Here is a 23,997-nt window from a genome sequence, read left to right on the forward strand (position 1 = left end):
GTCCGTTCCCAGCCTGCTGCAATGTTCTAGTGAAGCTCAACACAAACTGGAGGAACAGAATCTCAGCTTCTGATTAGACACGTTACAACCCTCGGGATTCAACTTTGAGTTCAATAACTTTCCCATGCATCTTGACACCATTTTTATTTGAGTCAAAATATTTTTGTTCCACAATGCCACTCCTCGCCACCTCCTCCCTCCACCATTGGACCATCTCTCACTTATTCTTTCATTTTGTTTTCATTGAGAACTGACCTTTGGTCTCCGATTAACACTTTCTGCTACCTTACATTATGCCAGTATCAGCACCTTCTATATTCTTTCACACTGCCATTAATGCACATTCTGTCCCGTGCCCCACATATCTTTGTTGAAACCTTTCCCTCGCTCCCAGCTATCACTGACCTCCTACCCTGTTCCAAATGACCCAGCCACTTTTATACAGTATATAAGCCATCACATATCTCCCCCTCTATAACTCTGAAAGAGAATTATCCAGATGAAACATTTCTCTCTCCACAGATGCTGCCGATGATTTCATGGTCATCACGAGATCTTTAATTCCAGATTTTATTTTTACTGAATTCAAATTCTCCCATCGATTCGAACTTGGGTCCCAAGAACATTAGTTGAGTTTCTGGATTAATAGTCTAGTGATAGTACCACTAAGCCATCACCTTCCCTAATTTGTAAAGATAATGCCACTTCCGCTATAAATTGGATTGGAACTTTCCCACATTGATTTCCCTCTGCATCCTGACAGTGTAGGAGGATAAGAGACCTACATCCCATCAGTCTGGGTGGAAAATGTATCCAATAGTGTTCTAACTAGTCTCCACTGGTGGAAATACCATTACCAATTCAGAACTAATAAATAGGCTTAACGAGGATAACTTGACTGTTTCACATTGATTGTCAGAACTAACCAGTTGTAAATATTTCCTCATGAGTTTTATTCCATCCTGCATAATGCCCAAGTTCTGTCCAGCCATCAGCAAATGCCCGTATTTTCCAAAATTTATTTGTGGATCCACAGGATTGGAAACCATTTATGATGCAACATCCATTCACTCACTTTGGAAATGTTTAACAAGGAAATGTTTGATTTGATTTATTATTGTCACGCGTATTAGTATACAGTGAAAAGTATTCTTTCTTGCACGCTATACAGACAAAGCATACTGTACATAGGGAAGGAAAGGACGGAGTGCAGAATGTCGTGTTACAGTCGTAGCCAGGGTGTAGAGAAAGATCAACTTAATGCAAGGCAAGTCCATTCAAAAGTCTGACAGCAGCAGGGAAGAAGCTGTTCTTCAGTCGGTCGCTACGTGATCTCAAATTTTGTATCTTTTTCCCGACAGATGTTACAAAGAAAGGGAAAGATCTAAAGGATGCACTTCCCCTGTTCATTGTTTGTCATCTTCTCGGAGACGTCCTATGTCAAACAACAGCCGCTTAAAAGTGGGTCGTTCCTCTGGTTCCTGTTGCAAAACAGACAGATGATGAAAGGCAAAGTTTACAAGATCAACAACTCCGAGTGGAGGCTTTAGGATTACCCGTAGTGTTATTACGCAGCTCACCTCAGTGAGAAGAACACACTGGTTGGAGCTGCCGTCCTCATGGTATGTAAAACCCTCAAAGCCCCCTTGCCAATGTTCAACCACTCCCGTCAAATAGAACTCAAGCTTCATGTCTTTCTCCTTTGGGAAACGCGAGGGTAGGAGTTAAGGGTGACACTGAAAAGCTGAGGGACGCGTGATCGGGGAAGATCCCACGGCACTATTTGGAAAGGGAGTGGGGCAGTTATCTCCGGTGTCACATTCAATAACTGGCCCATAGCACAATAACAGGTCAGCTGGTGACTGCCACACACCGATTTGACAGAAACATTTGAAAAGGCCACATTGGCAAAGGGGGGCTTTGAGGGTTTTACGTGCCACGTGAACCAGGGTGAGGATGGCAGCTCCAATCAGTGTGTTCCCCTCACTGAGGTGAGCTGCATACTAACACTGTGGCTAATCCTAAAGTCCCCACTCAGGCTTGTGAAAAGTACTTGGGCGTATCTGTGTACTAGAAATGTAGAAAAACTACAGCGCAATACAGGCCCTTCGGCCCACAAAGTTGTGCTGAACATGTCCCTACCTACTTACCTATAACCCTCTATCTTACTGAGTTCCGTGTACTTATCTAAAAGTCTCTTGAAAGACCCTATCAAATCTGCTCCACCACCATTGCCGGCAGCCCATTCCATGCGCCCATCACTCTTCGAGTGAAAAACTTACCCCGATATCTCCTCTGTACCCCAGCACCTTAAACCTGTGTCCTCTTGTGGTGACCATTTCAGCCCTGGGAAATGGCCTCCGACTATCCACTTGATAGTATTTATTGCACACAGATCAATTGCCCTGTTTCAAACATCCCAAGAGTGACGACACTTTGGTCGTACTTCACTGGTTGTGAAGCAGTTAAAGTATCAGGACATGGGGAAGGGTCTGGGACCTGGTTCTTATCCTTAATCTGGAAGCCTTGCCTCCGTTCTGTAAAGCCTGTGGGCCAATATTCTGTCTTGCTGAACAATCTGCGGGATTTCACCCATCTTCTTCGCTATCGAGTTTTGGCTGTTTAATTCCAGCAGGATTGGTTTTTTGTTAACCTCCACCCAACATCTCTGGAACTAGAGCGGTGTGATACGTAACAGAGTGGAAGAGTTTCCACTTCATTCTGGATAAACAGAGCCGTAGCAACATGGATTTCTCCGTGGCCAGGTTTGGGGGGGTCAGAAATGTGGCTCTGATGGGTTTTTGAGCCCTGTTGACCAGGAAAAATGAAGTTCAGCACAGAGTTCCTGCCTTGTGTGTGACACAGCGTGTTTTAAAATGTCCCCATTTCTTGGGGCAACACTGAGATCCCTCACTACCCCGTGATCTTGTTGATAATGGAGCAGCTGCAAGATAGGGGGATGTAGAATTAACCACAAGTTCCCCAGCAGCATCTTCTTTTAACATTGTGTTCGGTTTACAATCCCCACCAGTGCATGTTCGGTCAAATGCCCCGACTCAGCTTTAATGGGCATCGATTATGATTCCTTGGGCACGAGCCATCGATTTGTGCTGGCCATTCCTCCAGTGAGTGGTCATCATGTCCAAACTTAATCCCGCCGGCCTGTAACGTTCCTACTGCAGCAACTCTCCTTCGTAACATCCCAACAAACGCAGGAGGAAGTCATTCGGTCCATCAAGATATACAGAGTATCTCACCCAGGCCCTATCCCCGTAAGTCCACGTGTCCACCCCACTAATGTCTTGGGATACCAAGGGGCAATTTTAGCATGGCCAATCTACCTAACCTGCATTTCTTTGGACTGTGGGAGGAAACTGGAGCACCCGGAGGAAACCCACGTTGATACGGGGAGAAAGTGAAAACCCCACACAGACAGTGACCCGAGGCCGGAATTGAACCCGGGTCCCTGGTGCTGTGAGGCAGAAGTGCTAACCACTGTGCCACCCTGGGTTCAGTCTGGAGCAAGGGCTCATAGACATTAAGAAGCCCCACTACTATCCTGCTTGCCCACAATAGACTGAGGGTTTCAAGCTCTGCGATAACAGTTGATCTGAATTCTCATCATACTAACTTCTCCCTTTTAGTTTTCAAGCTAAAAGAAGTATAAGTCTAAGGAAAGCATACTTTAATGCTGCAGATTTTGCCTGCCATCATTGGTTAGCTTAACCAGTTGTTCCACTTGCCTTGTGCCAGCATTTAGACATAATTTGATAGATTTCCTCGGATGAGAGCTGTGGCTTGTAGAGTCTGTGTCCTGACAGGATGTTCTGAACAACCTCAGTGTTGTTAAATCTCTCGTACGGCATTTTCCCCAAAGTAAAGACTTCCCACATCAGCACTCCTATACAAATAAACAGGAGATTATTTTCGTTTCAAGCACTCACACACGCACATTAACCAGAGACCATTGACCGTATATGTTCAAAGCCATAAAACTTTGGTCAACCAGTGTAACTTTTACTGTTTCTCCATTATGGTAAGAAGTTCCACATTTCCTCATAAGTTTATTGATGACATTTTGGCTTCTGAATCAACTCCGACCTGGATGTCTGTCCCGAGCATTTGTTTCACAATCTGCAAAAGTTAACAATTTAAAGCAAAGAGATTCTGTATTGTGTGACTTTCTGGTTTGCTGCCCGTGAGGATACTTCATCGTGATTGGCTGCTGCTGGACGCCCTGGAGTTTCCATTGATTTGGTGCCAGAGAACCAAGTGACATTGGAAAGGGAAAACCCACGTCACAGAGATCTCAAAAGCTGAGTAAGAACCTTTCTTTAAGGTCAGTGGAAAGTCCCAGTGCTCTAATACTGACCGCATCAAGAGTGTTTCTTGAACTGCCTTAAGTCACTTAGGGGTAGATTGCCATTGAAGCAGTATCACAAACTGGATTGGAGGATCCATTCCCCTTCAGGAATGTTCCCCTCAGTACTTTTTTTATCTTTCCTAGGTATTTGGTTTCCAAACTATTTTCCTCCGAGGAAAAGTGAGGAAATCTTTGGTTTTTGGTTCTTAGTCCTGTTTTCACTTCAGGCGAATATTTCCCTCGTTGCTGTGATTGCTACTGAATGGCCCCCACAATAGACGATAAAGAAAGTATTGTATGGAACACAGTCGGGGTGGGAGAACAGTGTAAGGGGGATAATAGACTGCAGAGATGTTGTCACAATCATGAGATTGTGCTAGTCTCACAGAAATGTAGTCTCACCAAACGTAGAACGAGCAACAAAGAAAATTACAGCACAGGAACAGGCCCTTTGGCCCTCCAGGCCTGCACCGACCATACTGCCCGTCTAAAGTAAAATCCCCTACCTTTCTGCAGACCATATCCCTCTATTCTCATCCTATTTGTGTATTTGTCCAACCCTTTAGAACTCACTATTATATCCACTTCCACTGGGCAGCGAGCTCCAGGCACTCACCGCCCTCTGTGTAAAAAAACTTCCCAGTTCATCTCCTTTAAACCTTGTCCCTCGCATCTTAAACCTACGCCCCCTAGTAATTGACTCTTCCATCCTTGAAAAAAGCTTCAAACCATCCACTCTGTCCACGCCCTTCATAATCTCGTAGACTTCTATCAGGCTGCCCCTCAACCTCTGTCATTCCAGTGACAAGTTTCTCCAATCTCTCCTCATAGCTAATGCCCTCCATACCAGGCAACATCCTGGTAAATCTTTTCTGTACCCTCTCCAAAGCCTCCGCATCCTTCTGGTAGCGTGGCGACAGGAATTGAACACTATATTCCAAGTGCAGCCTAGCTAAAGTTCTACAAAGCTGCGACATGGCTTGCCAATTTTTAAACTCAATGCCGTGGCTGATGAAGGCGAGCATGCCGTATGCCTTCTTGACTACCTTCTCCAGCTGCATTGCCACTTGCAGTGACCTGTGTACCTGTAAATAAATTATTATTTTTACACATGCAGTGGATCTTTCGTTCCCCACCGTACTCATGGGCAATTAATCCCCAATCCCAAATGGATAATGGAAGTTGGTAGATAATTGAGATCAGCCACTTTTTCTTGTATTGGTCATAAGAACATAAGAAATAGGAGCAGGAGTAGGCCATCCAGCCCTTCGAGCCTGCCCCGCCATTCAATAAGATCATGGCTGATCTGTCGTTGCTCAGTTCCACTTTCCCGCCCTCTCCCCATAACCCTTAATCCCCTCTCCTATCAAAAACCCATCAATCCGCGTCTTAAAAATATTTAGCGAGGCAGCCTCCACCACTTCAACAGGCAGAGAATTCCAGAGATTCACCACCCTTTGAGTGAAGAAGTTCCTCCTCAACTCCGTTCTAAACTGCCCCCCCTTTATCTTGAGGCTGTGCCCCCTAGTCCTATTGTCTTTTTTGAGCGGGAAGAGTCTCTCCACCTCTATCCTATCCATCCCATTCATCATCTTATACGTCTCAATGAGATCTCCCCTCATTCTTCTAAACTCTAACGAGTACAAGCCCAGTTTATTCAGCCTCTCCTCATAGCTCAACCCCCTCAACTCCGGTATAATGGTGCTACATTATTGGATTAAGGCTGATAAATAAAATTAATACACCTTACTTTGTCCTCAGTACATCTCAAAGAATTCACTTTGAACAGTTCTCCTTGATGTTGCAGCACTCTATTCCCCAAGTTGTGATCTGTTAGTTATTGTAGAATCCCGGCGGAGCAGAAGGAGGGCATTCAGCCCATCGAGTCTGCACTGACTTTCTAACAGAACATATTACCCAGGACCTAGCCCCACAACCCAATATATTTGCCCCGCTAACACACGCCTACACACATCTCTGGGCTGTAACGGGTAATTTAGCATGACCAATCCACTTAACCAGCACATCTGGGTGACACGGTGGCATAGTGGTTAGCACTGCTGCCTCACAGCTCCAAGGACCTAGGTTCAATTCTAAGCTTGGGTCACTGTCTGTGTGAAGTTTGCACGTTCTTCCCGTGTCTGTGTGAGTTTCCTCTGGGTGCTCCAGTTTCTTCCCACTGTCCCAAGCTGTGCAGATTAGCATTGGCCAGGCTAAATTGCCCATTAGTGTCCTAGATGCATAGATTAGAGGGATTAATGGGGTAAATGTGTAGGATTACTGGGATAGGGCTTAGGAGGAAAGGCCTCCTTCTGCTCTGTTGGGATTCTATGATTCTATCTTTGGACTGTGTAAGGAAACTGGAACACCTGGAGGAAACCCATGCAGACATGGGGAGAATGTGCAAACTACATACAGACAGTCACTCAAGGCCAGAATTGAACCTGGGTCTCTGGTGCTGTGAGGCAGCAGTACCAACCACTATGCCACCGTGCCACCCAGCAGGATTCCAGAGAATTCCAGCTAAAATGCTTTAGCTCACCACTGTAAGGGGTTTCACATTTACCTAATGAGGGAGTAGCACTCTGAAAGCTCGTGATTCCAAATAAACCTGTTGGATTTTAACCGAGTGCTGTAAGACTTCTGACTGTGCCTGCCCCAGTCCAATGCCAGCATTGCCACATTGTGAGCTCACCACTGGCCAGTCACCAAGCCCTTACAGGGTTGCAGTTTGATCCTGTGCCACGGTATCAGAATCCGAGGCTGGGTAATCTCATAGGCAGGGACCCAGGGCTACATCAGAAACCGTTTAGGCTGTATTACAATCGGTGACACCAAGGATACCTCAGCCTCTGAGAGTGAAGTTTAATCCGCTCTTAGTGCTGACATTACGAAGCTGGAATGTGCTGGAGAGTGTTTCACTGGGGCTTGGTTTGAGGAATCAGGTCTTGCAGTTGCCAGCCAGCTTTGCAATATTTTTATTTAGCTAATCATCTGGCTCTGGGAATCATAGAAACCCTACAGTGCAGAAAGAGGCCCTTCGGCCCATCGAGTCTACACTGAACACAATCCCACCCAGGCCCTACCCCCATATCCCTACATATTATACCCACTAATCCCTCTAACCTACACATCCCTGGATGGTATGGGAAGGTATGGTACAGCCGATATCATCTGCATTGATAAAGCTTTGGAGTGGGTTGAGGGCAAGTTGCTGCTGGAGTAAGTTGAACAAGGTAGAGAGACTCTTCCCGCTCAGAAAGGACAGCAGGACTAGAGGGCACAGCCTCAAGATAAAGGGGGGTGGTTTAGAACGGAGTTGAGGAGGAACTTCTTCACTCAAAGGGTGGTGAATCTCTGGAATTCTCTGCCCGTTGAAGTGGTGGAGGCTGCCTCGCTAAATATATTTAAGACGCGGGTTGATGGGTTTTTGATAAGAGAGGGGATTAAGGGTTATGGGGAGAGGGCGGGAAAGTGGAACTGAGCAGCGACAGATCAGCCATGATCTTATTGAATGGCGGGGCAGGCTCGAAGGGCTAGATGGCCTACTCCTGCTCCTATTTCTTATGTTCTTATGTTTAACAAGGTTGAGGTTAGGACAGACCCCCTGGTTAGTCCAGGCATCATGTACTCAGAAGCCTCAGTCTCAGAGTAAGCAGGTCAGTGGTGTCTGGGGAAGGAGAAGTCTTGATATTTTGACAAACTGCCTTGTACACAGTGAGGTTAAAGACAATTGTCCCTGTTTTAAGATGCCTTTGAATACCATTTTCAATGAACGTAGTTGGTGCGAGCACTAGGAAGAGTTATCATGGTGCTTTTAAAGAAATGATACAAATCAGCCACGTGCTCACTGAATAGCTGAACAGATCGACAGGTCCATAGCATTGCCTTGTGTTCCTCCATTCCCGCTTTTTTAATGCTGATTACATGTCTTTGGATATTTAATATTAAAGGCACGGTTTAAAAACTGGTTCTTATGAAGTGGAAAGTTTTGTCCCGCACAGGTTCTCATGTTTAATCGGAGTTCATAGAATAAAATCATCATCATAGAATCCCTACAGTGCAGGAGGTGGCCATTTAGCCCATCAAGCTTACACCGACAACAATCTCGCCCAGGTCCTATCTCCATAACCCCAATAATTCTACCCACTAATCCCCCTGACATTCGGATCAATTTAGCATGGCCAACCAACGTAACTTGCATATCTTTGGAGTTTGGGGGGAAACTGGAGCACCCGGAGGAACCCACGCAGATACAGGGAGAACGTGCAAACTCGAGGCTGGAATTGAACTTGGGTCCCTGGCGCTGTGAGGCGGCAGCGCTAACCACTGTGCCGCCTGGTTGTGGATAATCAGAGTGTGGACAATGGATTTACCCATTCTTCTCTAACATTAATGCTTTATTATTTGTAGCTGGATTTCCCATTACCACTCTCATTGTAATTGTTATTTCTAAGGGAGGAAGGTGCTTTTGTCATCATCAGGCAACAGGAACAGTGTTTGTGGACCGTAACCTCCCAGCCCCAGGACGTCATACTGGGGGAGTGCCTCAAGACTATGCTGGGAAATCCCCTCCCAAAGTTCTCAGCTGAGTGCAATTGCCCAACAGTTGTCTGTCTTCACTTCCCTGTCTATGCAAAAGTCTGAGGTCATGTACCAGCTGACTCAAGAACAGCTTTTTCCCTGCTGCTATCAGATTTTTGAATGGAGCTACTTCACATTAAGTTAATCTTTCTCTACACCCCATCTCTGACTGTAACTCTACATTCTGCACTCTCTCGTTTCCTTCCCTATGTACAGTATGCTTTCTCTGTATAGCACGCAAGAAATAATACTTTCCACTGTATAATAATACACGTGACAATAATAAATCAAATCAAAGCGCAAACCTCCCCTTGAAAAATTGCTATGTGCTGGGAACCATCCAAAAATGCAACTTAAATCGCAAACTTCTGCTGGTTCTGATGGTGTTACGTCCACAGTTACACAAAGGATGTTAGGAACACTATACCTCTTCTAACTTCTGAGTAGCACAGACTGAGACTGACACCCGACGGGACTCCTTGAAACCCAGGTGTCTCCCCCCCCGCCCCGGCTACCACCCCCAGTGGATTCCCCCAACTTCACAGGACTCTCCTATTCCCCCTTTGAAGTCTCCTGGTTTAGGGAGGCTAGTGTTGTAAAAATGAGGGCGTGGCCACCATCCCCTCAACTAATCTGCCCTTCGACTCTAAGCTCTGGGGACATGCTGCGCTGTGTCGGACGACACAGGGTTAAAAAAAAAACTTCAGGCAAAAGTCCAGGAGTGGAGCGGCATTCCAATGCTGGCTCCCACTCCAAGGAAGTTCAAGCACAATGCATTGACAAAAATGATGCATGATAGTTTATATGATAAAGGTGTAAAGACACAAGCATGTTTAGATGGGCAATACATGCCCCAGCGTATATATAGGAATCATAGAAACCCTACAGTACAGAAAGAGGCCATTCAACCCATCGAGTCTGTGCCAACCATAATCCCACCCAAGCCCTACCCCCATATCCCTACATATTTTACCTACTAATCCCTCTAACCTATGCATCTATGGTCAATTTTAGCATGGCCAATCAACCTAACCTGCACATCTTTGGACTGTAGGAGGAAACCGGAGCACCCAGAGGAAACCCACGCAGACACGAGGAGAATGTGCAAACTCCACACAGACAGTGATCCGAGTCGGGAATCGAACTCAGGTCCCTGGAGCTGTGAAGATGGTGTGAAAAGATGGTGAAAGTTGTGAAGATGTTGCCCTTTAGGGGAGGAAATCTGGCATCTTTACCCGATCTGGCACTCTCTCATTTCCTTCGCTGTGTACAGTGTGCTTTCTCTGTACAGCACACAAGAAACAATATTTTTCACTGTGTGTTAATACGTGTGACAATAATAAATCAAATAAAAAATGCTGGACCAGCCAGCAATGCCCATGAACGAATATAAAATAATATATATTGGCATATATCAGAACCTGATTACATTACAAAGGCAGAAAGTAAGTGCTCACCAAAGGCCCAGACATCTGATTTACTGCTGAACTTTGAGTAGGAGAAGATCTCAGGAGACGACCACTTCACTGGGAATTTGGTTCCCGTTGAGCTGGTGTACTGATCATCCAGAACGTACCTGAGGAATGACGTCAGTTAGTGGCTCCGGCCCTGAAATATTCCTCAACGTTTCAAACACGAGCGACCGATACAAACAACGCACAGACAAGTGACTTGAAATTCATCATCTATCTACGCACTGGCCACAATGTAATGTTGCCAAAATGTGCCAAAGGTTGACTGAGGGGTGTGGGTTTTCTGCGAAAGATTGGATAACAAAGTTCAAGTGTGATGGTCCAATGTAGCGTGGTGGGTGGATAGGGCCTGGTGGTGACATGCGCTGGGCATTATTCAGTCACACGGGCAGTAGTCTCGTGCCCAAGTTGTGGCAGTCTATACAGTGCAGCCTGGGCCTTGTACCAGAGACCTGTCCTCCAGTCTATTTGGAACAGAGACTGGCCTAGATTTGATGCTCCAGTTCAATATTAATCTGGAATTGGGGACAGTCAGAGGTGGCCGGATCTCATTTAGTGGATAGAGGGAGCGTTAAAAAATAGGAGCAGAAATGGAGATCAGATGGCCCCGCACCTTTGCTCCATCAGTCAATCCAATCATGGCCGATTTCCTCATATCCCTTCATTCTCGGAGAGACCAAAAATCTGCCTATCTTAATCTTAAATATATTCAATAATGGAGCATCTGCAACCCCCTGGGGTCAAGAATTCCGGAGAATCGCAATCCTTTGAGTGAAGAAAGTTCTCCTCATCTCAGTCCTGGATTCTCAATCTCTCATCCTGAGACTGTAGGCCAGTGTTTGTAAATTCCTTAGACAGGGCACACAGTGTCTCTACCCTGCCAGCCTATGCATACAGGCTACTTCCAATGTCCTAGTCAATGGAGAGACAGAAGCAGAACTAAGATCATAAAAATGAAGAGCAGGAGTAGGCCATTAGGCCCATCGAGCCTGCTCCACCATTTTAAATGATTCTGGCTGATCGTCTTTGGCCTTAACTCAACTTTCCTGCGCTCTTATTACTGACCGTAATGGGAGCTGGGCTCCAGTGACTGTAATGGACAGCTGCATCCCACTGACTGTAATGGACAACTGTGCTCCAATGACTGTAATGGACAGGCGCACTCCAGTGACTGTAATGGACAGCTGTGGCCTGAATCTTGGCTCCATCTCTCTGCCAAGCTGCTGGTCAGGCTGACATGGAGAATTACTTACCTCATGTAAGGAAAGGTTTTCACTTCAGCAGGAATGAAACGTGCAGTTGGAGGCTGGATCGTTTCACCATTTGTCTGTATCTTGGGCTTCCCTTCTCCTCACTAGGGTACATCAATTCACCGTCCATTCCTCCCTCATCAACCCCAGCAGAGTTTGCAAACAGATTGTGATGCCTTCCAGGCTTTTTGACAAGGTTTGAGATTAATTTTTCCCATTTATTAGCGACTCCCTGCAGCTATTTGTAAAAGAAATATTCCTGGGAAATGAGCGCCACTGGCTGGGTTGGCCAGCATTTATTGCCCATCCCTAGTTGCCCTTGATGAGCTGCCTTCTTGAACCGCAGCAGCCCATATACTGTTGGCTCGACTGTGTGGCTTACTAAACCATTTTAGAGGACAATTAAGAGTCAACCATATTGCTGTGGCTCTGGACTCACACGATAGGCAGATCAGTTAAGGACAGCAGATTTCCTTCCCTAAAGGACATTAGAGAACCAGATGGGTTTTTCCGACAATCGACAATGGTTTCACGGTCATTAGTAGATTCTTAATTCCAGATTTTTTACATTGGGTTTAAATTCCACCATCTGCTACGGCGGGATTCGAACTCGGTCATATGAACATAAGAACATAAGAAATAGGAGCAGGAGTAGGCCATCTAGCCCTTCGAGCCTGCCCCGCCATTCAATAAGATCATGGCTGATCTGTCGTGGCTCAGTTCCACTTTCCCGCCCTCTCCCCATAACCCTTAATCCCCTCGCTTATCAAAAACCCATCAACCCACTTCTTAAAAATATTTAGCGAGGCAGCCTCCACCACTTCAACGGGCAGAGAATTCCAGAGATTCACCACCCTTTGAGTGAAGAAGTTCCTCCTCAACTCCGTTCTAAACCGCCCCCCCTTTATCCTGAGGCTGTGCCCCCTAGTCCTACTGTCCTTTCTGAGCGGGAAGAGTCTCTCCACCTCTATCCTATCCATCCCATTCATCATCTTATACGTCTCAATGAGATCTCCCCTCATTCTTCTAAACTCTAACAAGTACAAGCCTAGTTTATTCAGCCTCTCCTCATTGCTCAACCCCCTCAACTCCGGCATCAGCCTAGTAAACCTCCTCTGCACTCCCTCCAAGGCCAAAATATCCTTGCGTAAGTACGGCGCCCAAAACTGCACACAGTACTCCAGCTGCGGCCTCACCAATGCCCTATACAGCTGCAGCAAGACCTCCCTACTTTTATATTCAATCCCCCTCGCTATGAAGGCCAGCATCCCATTCGCCTTCCTGACCACCTGCTGCACCTGCAGGCTGGGTTTTTGCGACTCATGCACAAGGACCCCGCGGTCCCTCTGCACCGTCGCCTGCTGCAGTTTTTTGCCACGTAAGTAATAGTCCTTCCTACCATTATTCCTACCAAAGTGGACCACCTCACACTTGCCAACATTAAATTCCATTTGCCATTTCCTGGCCCATTCGCCCAGCCTATCTAGATCCTTCTGCAGACTCTCCACACCCTCCGCACAATTTGCCGTTCCACCAATCTTGGTGTCATCAGCAAATTTCGACACCCTGCACTCGGTTCCCTCCTCCAGATCATCTATATAAATGGTAAATAGCTGAGGGCCCAGCACCGACCCCTGGGGCACTCCACTAGTCACCATCCGCCAATCCGAATAGCACCCATTAACCCCCACTCTCTGCCTCCTATTTGACAACCAGTCCTCTATCCACGCTAACACCCTACCCCCAACTCCATGTCCCCTGACCTTCTGCAATAACCTCTTGTGAGGTACCTTGTCAAACGCCTTCTGAAAATCCAGAAAGACCACATCCACCGGCTCTCCTCTATCCACTGCCCTAGACACATCCTCATAGAACTCCAGTAAATTTATCAGACACGACTTCCCTTTAACGAAACCTTTAACGGTCCCCAGAACATTAGCTGAGTTTCTGGATTAATATCTAGCCAAGTTGGTGTTTGTAAAATTATAGAACGTTAAGCATTCTAAAATTGCATGGCTCCTTTAAAAGGTAGTTTTTTTTTGCAGGTACGTGCAGTACACAGACTGAAACATTATATTGCCAGGCCAGACGGTGGTGATGCCAAGACAGCAGGCTGTTTTTGAATTTTGCCTGAACATTTTAAACTAGACATTCGAACAACAGCTGCCTCTCAGATTTGAACTTGATGTTTTGGTAACCTGAGAACCAATTTTATTGTTGGGGATATTTGGGATACCATCAGGGGTACAAGAGACAGCTCTCAGATCCAGAGAGACAGCCAGCAAGTGCTCTCTCTCTGCTACAGCTAATTGCTTTTAGCTCAAAGCCTCATTTGAATAGAAAAGGTACCAAAATAAAACAGAGATTCCAGACAGAAGAAAGAAAATACCGGAAGATAAAACCTGGTTGTATTTTGAGAGTGACTAAAAAAAATCTTTTGTTTTGTTACTAAGTGGGAATTATATTTATCTAAACAACATTCCATTAGAATCGTGTTTCATTCAGTTTGTTAATAGTTTAGTTTAACCTATTCACTGTTAGTTAGATAAATAAAGTGTTACTTATTGACTTTACAGAGAGGGAGTTATTTTGATTTAACCACAGGAATTGCTGAAGAGCAGATTGTACTATTTCACACACACTTTTAACTGATTATTAAGTGATTATTAAGCCTCTTTGAGCGGCTGAGTGTTAGCTCTTGGTGGGGGAATCAACTTCCCCTTTATAACACTAGTCTAGCAATAATATTAGGCCATCACCTCCCGTAATTTGACTGGCAATGTTAACCAGCGGGGATCAGTGAACCAGCTACAAACAGCCAGCAGGACAACTCCCGTTCCTTCCCACCCTGAGATGGACGTGGAGATTGGAAAAGCAGAGTGAGTTAAGCACCCATAATCACTGACTGGCGTTAACTGTAGCAAGCGTTACCAACAATGAGCCATTGCTGCATTTCAGGAAGGCAGTTCAGGAGTGGTAGGAGAATGACACAGAGCAGAGAGGCACTCCAGTATAATTACCTGGCCATTCCAAAGTCACACACTTTAACAATCAGTGTTTTGTCAACCAAGCAATTCCTGGCAGCCTGCAAACAGAGATAAAGGAACAAAATTTAATTTGTATTCAATACAAATCTCACAAACAGTAAAATTAAATAAATATCGATTTATTTTGCTGGTGTCGCTTCCTGGATTTTGTTGAACTGAGTCTCTGGCTAGGCCATTTGAGAGACAAGCACATTACTGTGGCTCTGGGGTCACGTGTAGGCCAGACCAGGTAAGGTTGGCAGATTTCCTTCCCTAAAGGACATTAGTGAACCAGATGGATTTTTACAAGTATCGATGATAATTCAGAGACTGGTGTTTAGATTTACTAATTAATGTTAAACCCTATCTCCAGAACACTAGCCTGGGCCTCTGGATACTGGGCCAAATGGCATTATCTCCACACCACCATCTTCCTCCCTATGCTGTGACGCCTGTTACTGTAACTGAATTGAAGCCTGTTACATAAAAACATAAGGACTAGGAGCAGGAGTAGGCCCTCTGGCTCCTTGAGCCTGCTTCGCCATTCAATAAGGTCATGACTGATCTTTGCATGGACTCAGCTCCATTTACCCTGCTTAATTCCTTTACTGTTCAAAAATTTATCTCCCCTTGCCTTAAAAACATTCAATGAGATAGCCTCAGCTGCTTCACTGGGCAGGGAATTCCACAGATTCACAACCCTTAGTGTGAAGAAGTTCCTCCTCAAATCAGTCCTAAAACTGCTTCCCTTTATTTTGAGGCAATGCCCCGTAGTTCTAGTTTCACCCGCCAGTGGAAAAAACCTCCCTGCTTCTATTTTATCTATTCCCTTCATAATCTTTTATGTTTCTATAAGATTTCCCTTCCTTCTTCTGAATTCCAATGAGTACAGTCCCAGTCTACTCAATCTCTCCTCATAAGCCAACCCTCTCAACTCTGGAATCAACCTAGTGAATCTCCTCTGCACCCCCTCCAGTGCCAGTATATCCTTTCTCAAGTAAGGAAACCAAAACTGTACACAGTACTCCAGGTGTGGCCTCACCAGCACCTTGTACAGCTGCAACATAATCTCGCTGTTTTTAAACTCCATCCCTCTAGCAATGAGGGACAAAATTCCATTTCCCTTCTTAATTACCTGCTGTACTTGCAAACCAACTCCTTGAGATTCCTGCACAAGGACACCCAGGTCCCTCTGCACAGCAGCACGCTGCAATATTTTACCATTTAAATAATCGTCCATTTTGCTGTTATTCCTACCAAATAGATGACCTCACATTTACCAACATTGTACTCCATCTGCCAGACCCTCGCCCACTCACTTAGACTATCTATATCCCTTTGCAGACTTTCAGTATCCTCTGCACACTTTGCTCTACCACTCATCTTAGTGCCATCTGCGAATTTTGACACACTACACTTGGCCCCCAACTCCAAATCATCAATACAAATCATAAACAATTGTGGTCTCAACACTGATCCCTGAGGCACACCCTAGCCACTGATCGCCTATAAGAAAAACACTATTTACCCCTACTCTTTGCTTTCTGTTAATTAACCAATCTATTATACATGCTAATACATAACTCGTAACACCGTGCACCTTTATCTTATGTAGCAGTCTTTGATGCAGCACCTTGTCAAATGCCTTCTGAAAATTCAGATATACCACATCCACAGGTTCCCCATTGTCCACTGCATGTGTAATGTTCTCAAAGAATTCCACCAAGTTAGTCAAACATGATCTTCCCTTCATGAACCCGTTAACTGGATCTAAAATTTCTAAAAGTGATCTCTTATAAACCTGAGCAATTCTCCACATTCAATCATGGCAGAAGATGATCTCAGAATCATTGCTTGGTCATACAGGGCTTGGTGGCATGGTGGCACAGAAGTTAGCACTGCAGCCTCACAGCGTCAGGGACCTAAGTTCAATTCCCGGCTTGGGTCACTGTCAATACAAAATCTATACGTTCTCCTCGTGTCTGCGTGGGTTTCCTCTGGGCGCTCCAGTTTCTCCCAGAATCCAAAGATGCACTGGTTAGATTGATTGGCCAAGCTAAATTACCCCTTAGTGTCCCAAGGTTAAGTGGATTAGCCATGGGGAACATTACAGGGATAGGGTGGGGGAAAGAGGCCTGGATAAGGCTCTCTGTCAAAGAGTCATGCAGAGTCGATGGGCTGACTGGTCTCCTTTTCCCTTACGCGCATTGCTGCAAAAAGAGACGTGCAATTGAAGTTTTTTGCCTTGCACTTATCAGAACAAACACAAGAGTCAATGAACTTGTAATGGATACTACTGGACAGTTTATCACAGAGAGGTAAAAGAAAGGAAGAGAAGTGTTAGGAGAGGATCATGTAGAGGTGATAGAGGGGTGGAAATTGGAAGCAAGCATAAATCTCCTCTGATACTTCTTGGTCTCAGCTCTGAGGAAAGGTCATCTTGATTCAAAATGTTGGTTCCAATCTCTTCCCACTGATGACGTCAGACCAGCTGAGGTGTTGCAGCATTTTCTGTTTTCGATTGGTGAACTCAGGCATGTTATGCAAAACGAGCGGTTAGATGGTTTGAAATTTGAAGAACATTTGAATTTTCATCTCTCACTGCGGACGCAAGCCACAGTTGTCTTTACTTCCTTTATCTGAGTAATAAGTAACCATTGCGGTCCCCTCTCACTAAGGGAACTAGGCAGTAGTCAGGAGAACAGTTTGAAAGAAAGAAACAGCCCAATAAACACCAGCCTCCATTGTGGCAAAGTGGAAATTCAGAGTTATCTATTCTAATTTCACTTCCCTACCATATCCCATTAAACATTGTTCCTTTCAAATGTTCATTCAGTTCTTTTTTAAATCGTATTATTGTCCCTGGCAGGGATTCAGGTCATGAATCGACTCTGTTCTTAATGCCAAGGCATACCTTCTCCCTCCCTCTCCTCAATACATTGAGTGACAAAGCTCAATCTGTAACATCTTAACCAACTTTCTAAGCAATGGAAACTTTTTCACTGTGTATCCTTGTAAAATTGTAGAGAATTCACAACGCTAATGTTCTGGTACAGTATTCTTGAGCCTAGTTCATAGAACATTACAGCGCAGTAAGACCCTTTGGCCCTCGATGTTGTGCCGACCAGTGGAACCAATCTAATGACCCTCTAACCTAAGCTATTCCAATGTTATCCATATGCCTATCCACTGACCATTTGAACGCCCTTAAAGTTGGCAAGTCCACAACTGCTGCAGGCAGGGCATTCCACGCCCTTACTACCCTCTGAGTAAAGAATCTCCCTCTGACATCTGTCCTTTATTTATCACCCCTCAATTAAAAGCTATGTCCCCTCGTGTTAGCCATCACCATCCGAGGAAAAAGGCTCTCACTGTCCACCCTACCCAATCCTCTGATCATCTTGTATGCCTCAATCAGGTCACCTCTTCACCTTCTTCTCTCTAACAAAAACAACCTCAAGTCCCTCAGCCTTTCCTCAGAAGACCTTAGATGGGGAATATTTGTAGTACTGTGCCCAGAGTTCACCTGTTCTTCCAAATCCCACGTGGCCAGAACTGGCATTCGACTGAACCAAATTAAAATTAAAAGCGTTGAAATATGGGAATTATGCAAAGATAGATGTGAACGCAATACAGCCATCTACCTGACAGAACAACAAAAATTATAATTCCTAGATTATGCCCAGTCTCACGTGCTGGGGGAGTATAGGAATAGCATAGAACTGATGCTAGGCTGGGGAGATGGTGTTGGAAGGGGGGCTTTAGATTCCTGGATCATCAAGTCCGTTTTTGGGGAAGGTGGGGTCTGTACTTGTCGGACAGGTTGCACCTAAACCGAAATGGGACTAACATTGGGCAGCATGGTGGTGGCACTGTGGTTAGCACTGCTGCCTTACAGCGCCAGGGACCCGGGTTCAATTCCAGCCTCGGTGACTCTTTGTCCGCGCAGAGTTTGCACGTTCTCCCCATGTCGGCGTGGGTTTCTTCCCACACTCCAAAGATGTGCGGGTTAGGTTGATTGGCCATGATCAAAAAAATTGCCTTAGTGTCAGTGGGATTAGCAGGGTAGAAACACTGTGTTACAGGGTTAGATCTGGGTGGGATTGTTGTCAGTGCAAGCTCAGTGGGCCAAATGGCCTGTTTGTGTACTGTGGGGATTCTCTGCTTCTATTCTTACATCCACGCAGGGGGATTTGCTACTCCTGTTGGGGCAGGTGTTTAGAATACCTTGGTAGGGATTGGGATACAGATTGGAGGCATTGTAGGGGGTGGTTTTATTTTCAGTTTCCTTGCAGCGCCAGAATGCCTGTGGAAGAATGGTCTACCTTACCCGGTCAACTTCCCTTCACCCGTGCTGTTGGCACCCATTCCCCAGCTATCAGGCACCCATACACTCCCCTGCGCCACCCCAATGTGGCTAGGTTGAATTCTGAGAATGTTTGTATGAGTGAGACCCTGGTATTACCATCAGCCTGGACCGCATACGACTGGACAACCTGGGTTCACTACCTGCTGCCAAGCTCACTCATTCCCTCATAGAAACCCTACAGTGCAGAAAGAGGCCATTCAGCCCATCGAGTCTGCACCGACCACAATCCCACCCAGGCCCTACCCCCACATCCCTACATATTTACCCACTAATCCCTCTAACCTATGCATCCCAGGACACTAAGGGGCAATTGTAGCACGGCCAATTAACCTAACGCGCACATCTTTGGACTGTGGGAGGAAACCGGAGCACCCGGAGGAAACCCACGCAGACACGAGGAGAATGTGCAAACTCCACACAGACAGTGACCCGAACTGGGAATCGAACCCAGGTCCCTGGAGCTGTGAAGCAGCAGTACTAACCCACTGTGCTACCGTGCCGTCCCATACCTGCATATTCCCCCACTCGGCCCATTTTTAAGTGAGGGCCATCGTTCCCCCCTACTCCGCTCAGCTCAGGAACTCTAGGTATTGTTGTCCCAGTGCCCCAATGGCACACGTCACAGCTCCTTGTCTCCCTGAAATCATCAGGAATTCCGTACTTAGGAAATATATGGATCATCTTATATCATTCATAGAGTGTTTCCACTTGACAAGAGGGCTGAGTGACAAGGTGACCCAGCTTTCTAATAAAAGCAAAGAGTCAGAGGGACAATGAGAAGGAGCTTCTGGAACGGGTTTTTATAGCCTCGCTCGTCCCAAAACTGTAAACCCCCATCCCAGGTCAACAGACCTTTCCATGGTCCACCCCTCACTACCTCCGATTCCCACGGCAGGAAGGGATAGTAAAGTTTCAGCCGTGCTATCTAAAAGAGAGGTGGGAGAACGTGTCAGTCATAACTTGCAAAAGGTAATTGCACGAATCTTTGAAAAGAAAACATCTACAGGTTATCAAAGAGCAAGGAGATTGGATCCAAAAGGACAGCTCCCCCTCTCTCTCTCTCTAGAGCATGAGTACCATGGGTTGAATGGAACGATGACACAGCAAAATGTTGGTTGGAGGTAACTTCACTGGGAAACCATTGAAACTCACTGAGGTCAAAAACCGTCCACCAGGAGCAGTCAACGTTTGAGAGCTCACTAATTGAAAAGCAGCAGTCTGGAGTTCGATATTGTTAGAGTATTGTCCGGCTTGTAACTTACCAGGTCTCTGTGTATGAACTGGAGATTCTCCAAGTATACCATAGCCTCATTCACATCGTAACACATTTCCAGGAGTTGGAGTTGGTTTAATTCCTTGCCGTGATTCTTGAGGTAGCTCAGCAAGCAACCATTGCTCATATACTCAGTTATTATGTAGATGGGGTACTGAGCGGTGCACACACCATACAGTTGGACTAACTTTGGATGTTTCAGTTTCCTATCAATAAAACCAGAAGACACGAACGTGAATAGGTGACAGGACAAGCGCATTGGCACAAATGTTTTGTTTTGGCTGGCATTAGCTGGCTTGTTTGTGAAGGGAACAGCATTGCTGTTGCCAACACCTCTGGTCCCTCAATCGTAAAAAGTCTGACAACACTAGGTTTAAGTCCAACTGATTTATTTGACAGTAAACTCACTAGCTTTCGAGGTTTCCCCCTTCGTCAGGTGAATGGAGAGTTCTGGCCTCAGACAGAGCATATAAAGCACAGACAGTTTACAACCCTGCCACAACAACCTCTGCAAGACATGCCGGATCATCGACATGGATACCATCGTCACACGTGAGAATACCATCCACCAGGTACACGGTAAATACTCTTGCAACTCAGCCAACATTGACTACCTGATACGCTGCAAGAAAGGATGTCCCGAAGCATGGTACATTGGGGAGACCATGCAGACGCTATGACAACGGATGAATGAACATTGTTCGACAATCACCAGGCGAGACTGTTCCCTTCTTGTTGGCAAACACTTCAGTGGTCACGGGCATTCAGCCTCTGACCTTCGGGTAAGCATTCTCCAAGGTGGCCTTCACGACACACGACAGCGCAGAGTCGCTGAACAGAGACTGATAGCCAAGTTCCGCACACATGAGGATGGTCTCAACCGGGATCTTGGGTTCATGTTGCACTATCTGTAACCCCCGTGACTTGCCTGGGTTTGCAAAACCTCACTTACTGTACTGTCTGGAGACAATACACATCTCTGTGATCAGTGCTTCTTCCACACACATTGTCGGCCACTTTAAGACTTGAACAGCAGGTTAGGTGTAAAGATTCGCATTCTAATCAGTAATCTGTAAACTGTCTGTGCTTTATATGCTCTGTCTGAGGCCAGAACTCTCCATTCACCTGAAGAAGGGGGTAACCTCGAAAGCTAGTGAGTATATTATCAAATAAATAGGTTGGACTTAAACCTGGTGTTGTCAGACTTTTTACTGTGTTTACCCCAGTCCAACGCCAGCATCTCCACATCATGCCCTCAATCGTGTTCTTTCTTTATAGCTGTAACTCTCTCAATGACATTCTGAATCATGGTTCAGGGTTCCAGTCCCATTCCAGGCCTTGAGTACAGAAATCAAGGCTTCCACGCCTCTGCTGTCTTGTGGAAAATAAGACATTTCCGTAACAAGCAACATGTTATGCTAATGAAGGATTGGCAGGAGACAGTATTCGATTGGATACAAAAGGGCAAAAAGACGATGGTGGATATATACGCAAATGAAAGCTGAGAAAGTTGCTCATTTCTGTAATTAACTATAACACTGCATCAACAGAACACCCAGCAATGCTGGGCGCTGCTTTGTGTTCACACTTGTTCACAAGTTATTGAAGCTTGGAAATTGAGTACTCTGGGTTTAAACGTTCCCAAAACTGACGACAGCTGTTTGAATGAGCTTGTTGTGCGCAAATTGGTTGCCTTGTTTCCTACAGTACAGCAGCGACTACACTTTTCAAAAAGTACTTCATTGGCTGTAAGGTACTTTAAGATGTCTTGAGAAACGCAAGTCTCTCTTTTTTTGAGCCAGGCACCAGTTGCACGATTTGGGTATCACAGACGAGACTACTCCGTACAAATATTGTAATGTGCCTTTAAGGTACACCAGCACGATAACACTACGTTGGGTAAGTGGAATGTTCCACAGAAACTCGGAATGAGTCCCCCACCCGCTAACTCCCTCCGGCACTCCCCTTGGGGTTCCTTTGACAGCAGTTGGATCGAGCTCACTTGGGTGAGCTGCCTGTGGGGGCCCCAACAACTCCAGCAACTCAATCCGAGACATCTCTTCAAGCTCAGGTCAGGATAAACGGCTAATCTGTGAACTAGGCCTCACATTGTGCACCCAGACCAGCAGCTGATCGCGGGAACAGTGACATTTATCCTCCTGCACCTTGGCCGTGCCTGGAAACCGGTCTCGTGACACCTGTTGGTTAAAGGATCCAGGAGGTGTTTGCCTCCGCAGACAGCTCAGTCCGTTCAGTGTTACACATGGGGAAATGAGTATCTGAACTTATTTATTACACTCAGCCTTCTCTTAACACCAGGCCTTATCTTGATGCAGTGTTTGCCTTTTTTTATCCAATACTTTATATCCAGTCCAAAAAATATTCCACTCACCCGTCATTTCCAATCTCACTGCCTGCAGCAGCTGGATTGAAAAACGCAGGCTAGTTCCACCCTACCTTTACAATTCTACCCTATCTGTGACTCTGCTCCCGCCCCCACCCCGCCTCCCCTCCCCCCACCCCACCTCCGCTCCCCCCGCCCCACCTCCCCTCTCCCCCCCGCCCCGCCTCCACTCCCCCCACCCCGCCTCCCCTCTCCCCCCCGCCCCGCCTCCCCTCTCCCCCACCCCGCCTCCCCTCTCCCCCCCGCCCCGCCTCCGCTCCCCCCGCCCCGCCTCCCCTCTCCCCCCCCACCCCGCCTCCCCTCTCCCCCCGCCCCGCCTCCCCTCTCCCCCCCGCCCCGCCTCCCCTCTCCCCCCGCTTCCCCTCTCCCCCCCGCCCCGCCTCCCCTCTCCCCCCGCCTCCCCTCTCCCCCACCCCGCCTCCCCTCTCCCCCCCGCCCCGCCTCCGCTCCCCCCACCCCGCCTCCCCTCTCCCCCACCCCGCCTCCACTCCCCCTCCCCCACCCCGCCTCCACTCCCCCTCCCCCACCCCGCCTCCACTCCCCCTCCCCCACCCCGCCTCCACTCCCCCTCCCCCACCCCGCCTCCACTCCCCCTCCCCCGCCCCGCCTCCCCTCTCCCCCCCACCCCGCCTCCCCTCTCCCCCGCCCCGCCTCCCCTCTCCCCCCGCCCCGCCTCCCCTCTCCCCCCCCACCCCGCCTCCCCTCTCCCCCCCACCCCGCCTCCCCTCTCCCCCCGCCCCACCTCCCCTCTCCCCCCCACCCCGCCTCCCCTCTCCCCCCCACCCCACCTCCCCTCTCCCCCCGCCCCGCCTCCCCTCTCCCCCCCGCCCCGCCTCCCCTCTCCCCCCCCACCCCGCCTCCCCTCTCCCCCCCACCCCGCCTCCCCTCTCCCCCCCCAACCCCGCCTCCCCTCTACCCCCAACCCCGCCTCCCCTCTCCCCCCCACCCCGCCTCCGCTCTCCCCCCCACCCCGCCTCCGCTCTCCCCCCCACCCCACCCCGCCTCCCCTCTCCCCCCGCCTCCCCTCTCCCCCCCGCCCCGCCTCCCCTCTCCCCCCGCCCCGCCTCCCCTCTCCCCCCCGCCCCGCCTCCCCTCTCCCCCCGCCCCGCCTCCGCTCTCCCCCCCACCCCGCCTCCCCTCTCCCCCCCACCCCGCCTCCCCTCTCCCCCCCCAACCCCGCCTCCCCTCTACCCCCAACCCCGCCTCCCCTCTCCCCCCCGCCCCGCCTCCCCTCCCCCCCGCCCCGCCTCCACTCT

General features: G+C 47.6%; 1 protein-coding gene across 1 annotated transcript in view; it reads right to left on the reverse strand.

Moving 5' to 3' along the window:
• Nucleotides 1–1,070: 1,070 nt before the first annotated feature.
• Nucleotides 1,071–23,997, reverse strand: part of LOC145352883 (cytoplasmic tyrosine-protein kinase BMX-like) — an 81,139-nt gene continuing 58,212 nt past the window's right edge. Inside the window, 5 exon segments of the mRNA XM_080203186.1 lie at nucleotides 1,071–1,481; nucleotides 3,744–3,901; nucleotides 10,405–10,523; nucleotides 14,690–14,754; nucleotides 20,327–20,543. Of these exon segments, the coding sequence (XP_080059312.1) occupies nucleotides 1,407–1,481; nucleotides 3,744–3,901; nucleotides 10,405–10,523; nucleotides 14,690–14,754; nucleotides 20,327–20,543 (634 nt within the window). The 3' untranslated portion in view covers nucleotides 1,071–1,406.

The sequence above is a fragment of the Carcharhinus amblyrhynchos genome, chromosome 15, assembly GCF_965287045.1.
Source record: "Carcharhinus amblyrhynchos chromosome 15, sCarAmb.v2.hapA, whole genome shotgun sequence".
NCBI lineage: Eukaryota > Metazoa > Chordata > Chondrichthyes > Carcharhiniformes > Carcharhinidae > Carcharhinus > Carcharhinus amblyrhynchos.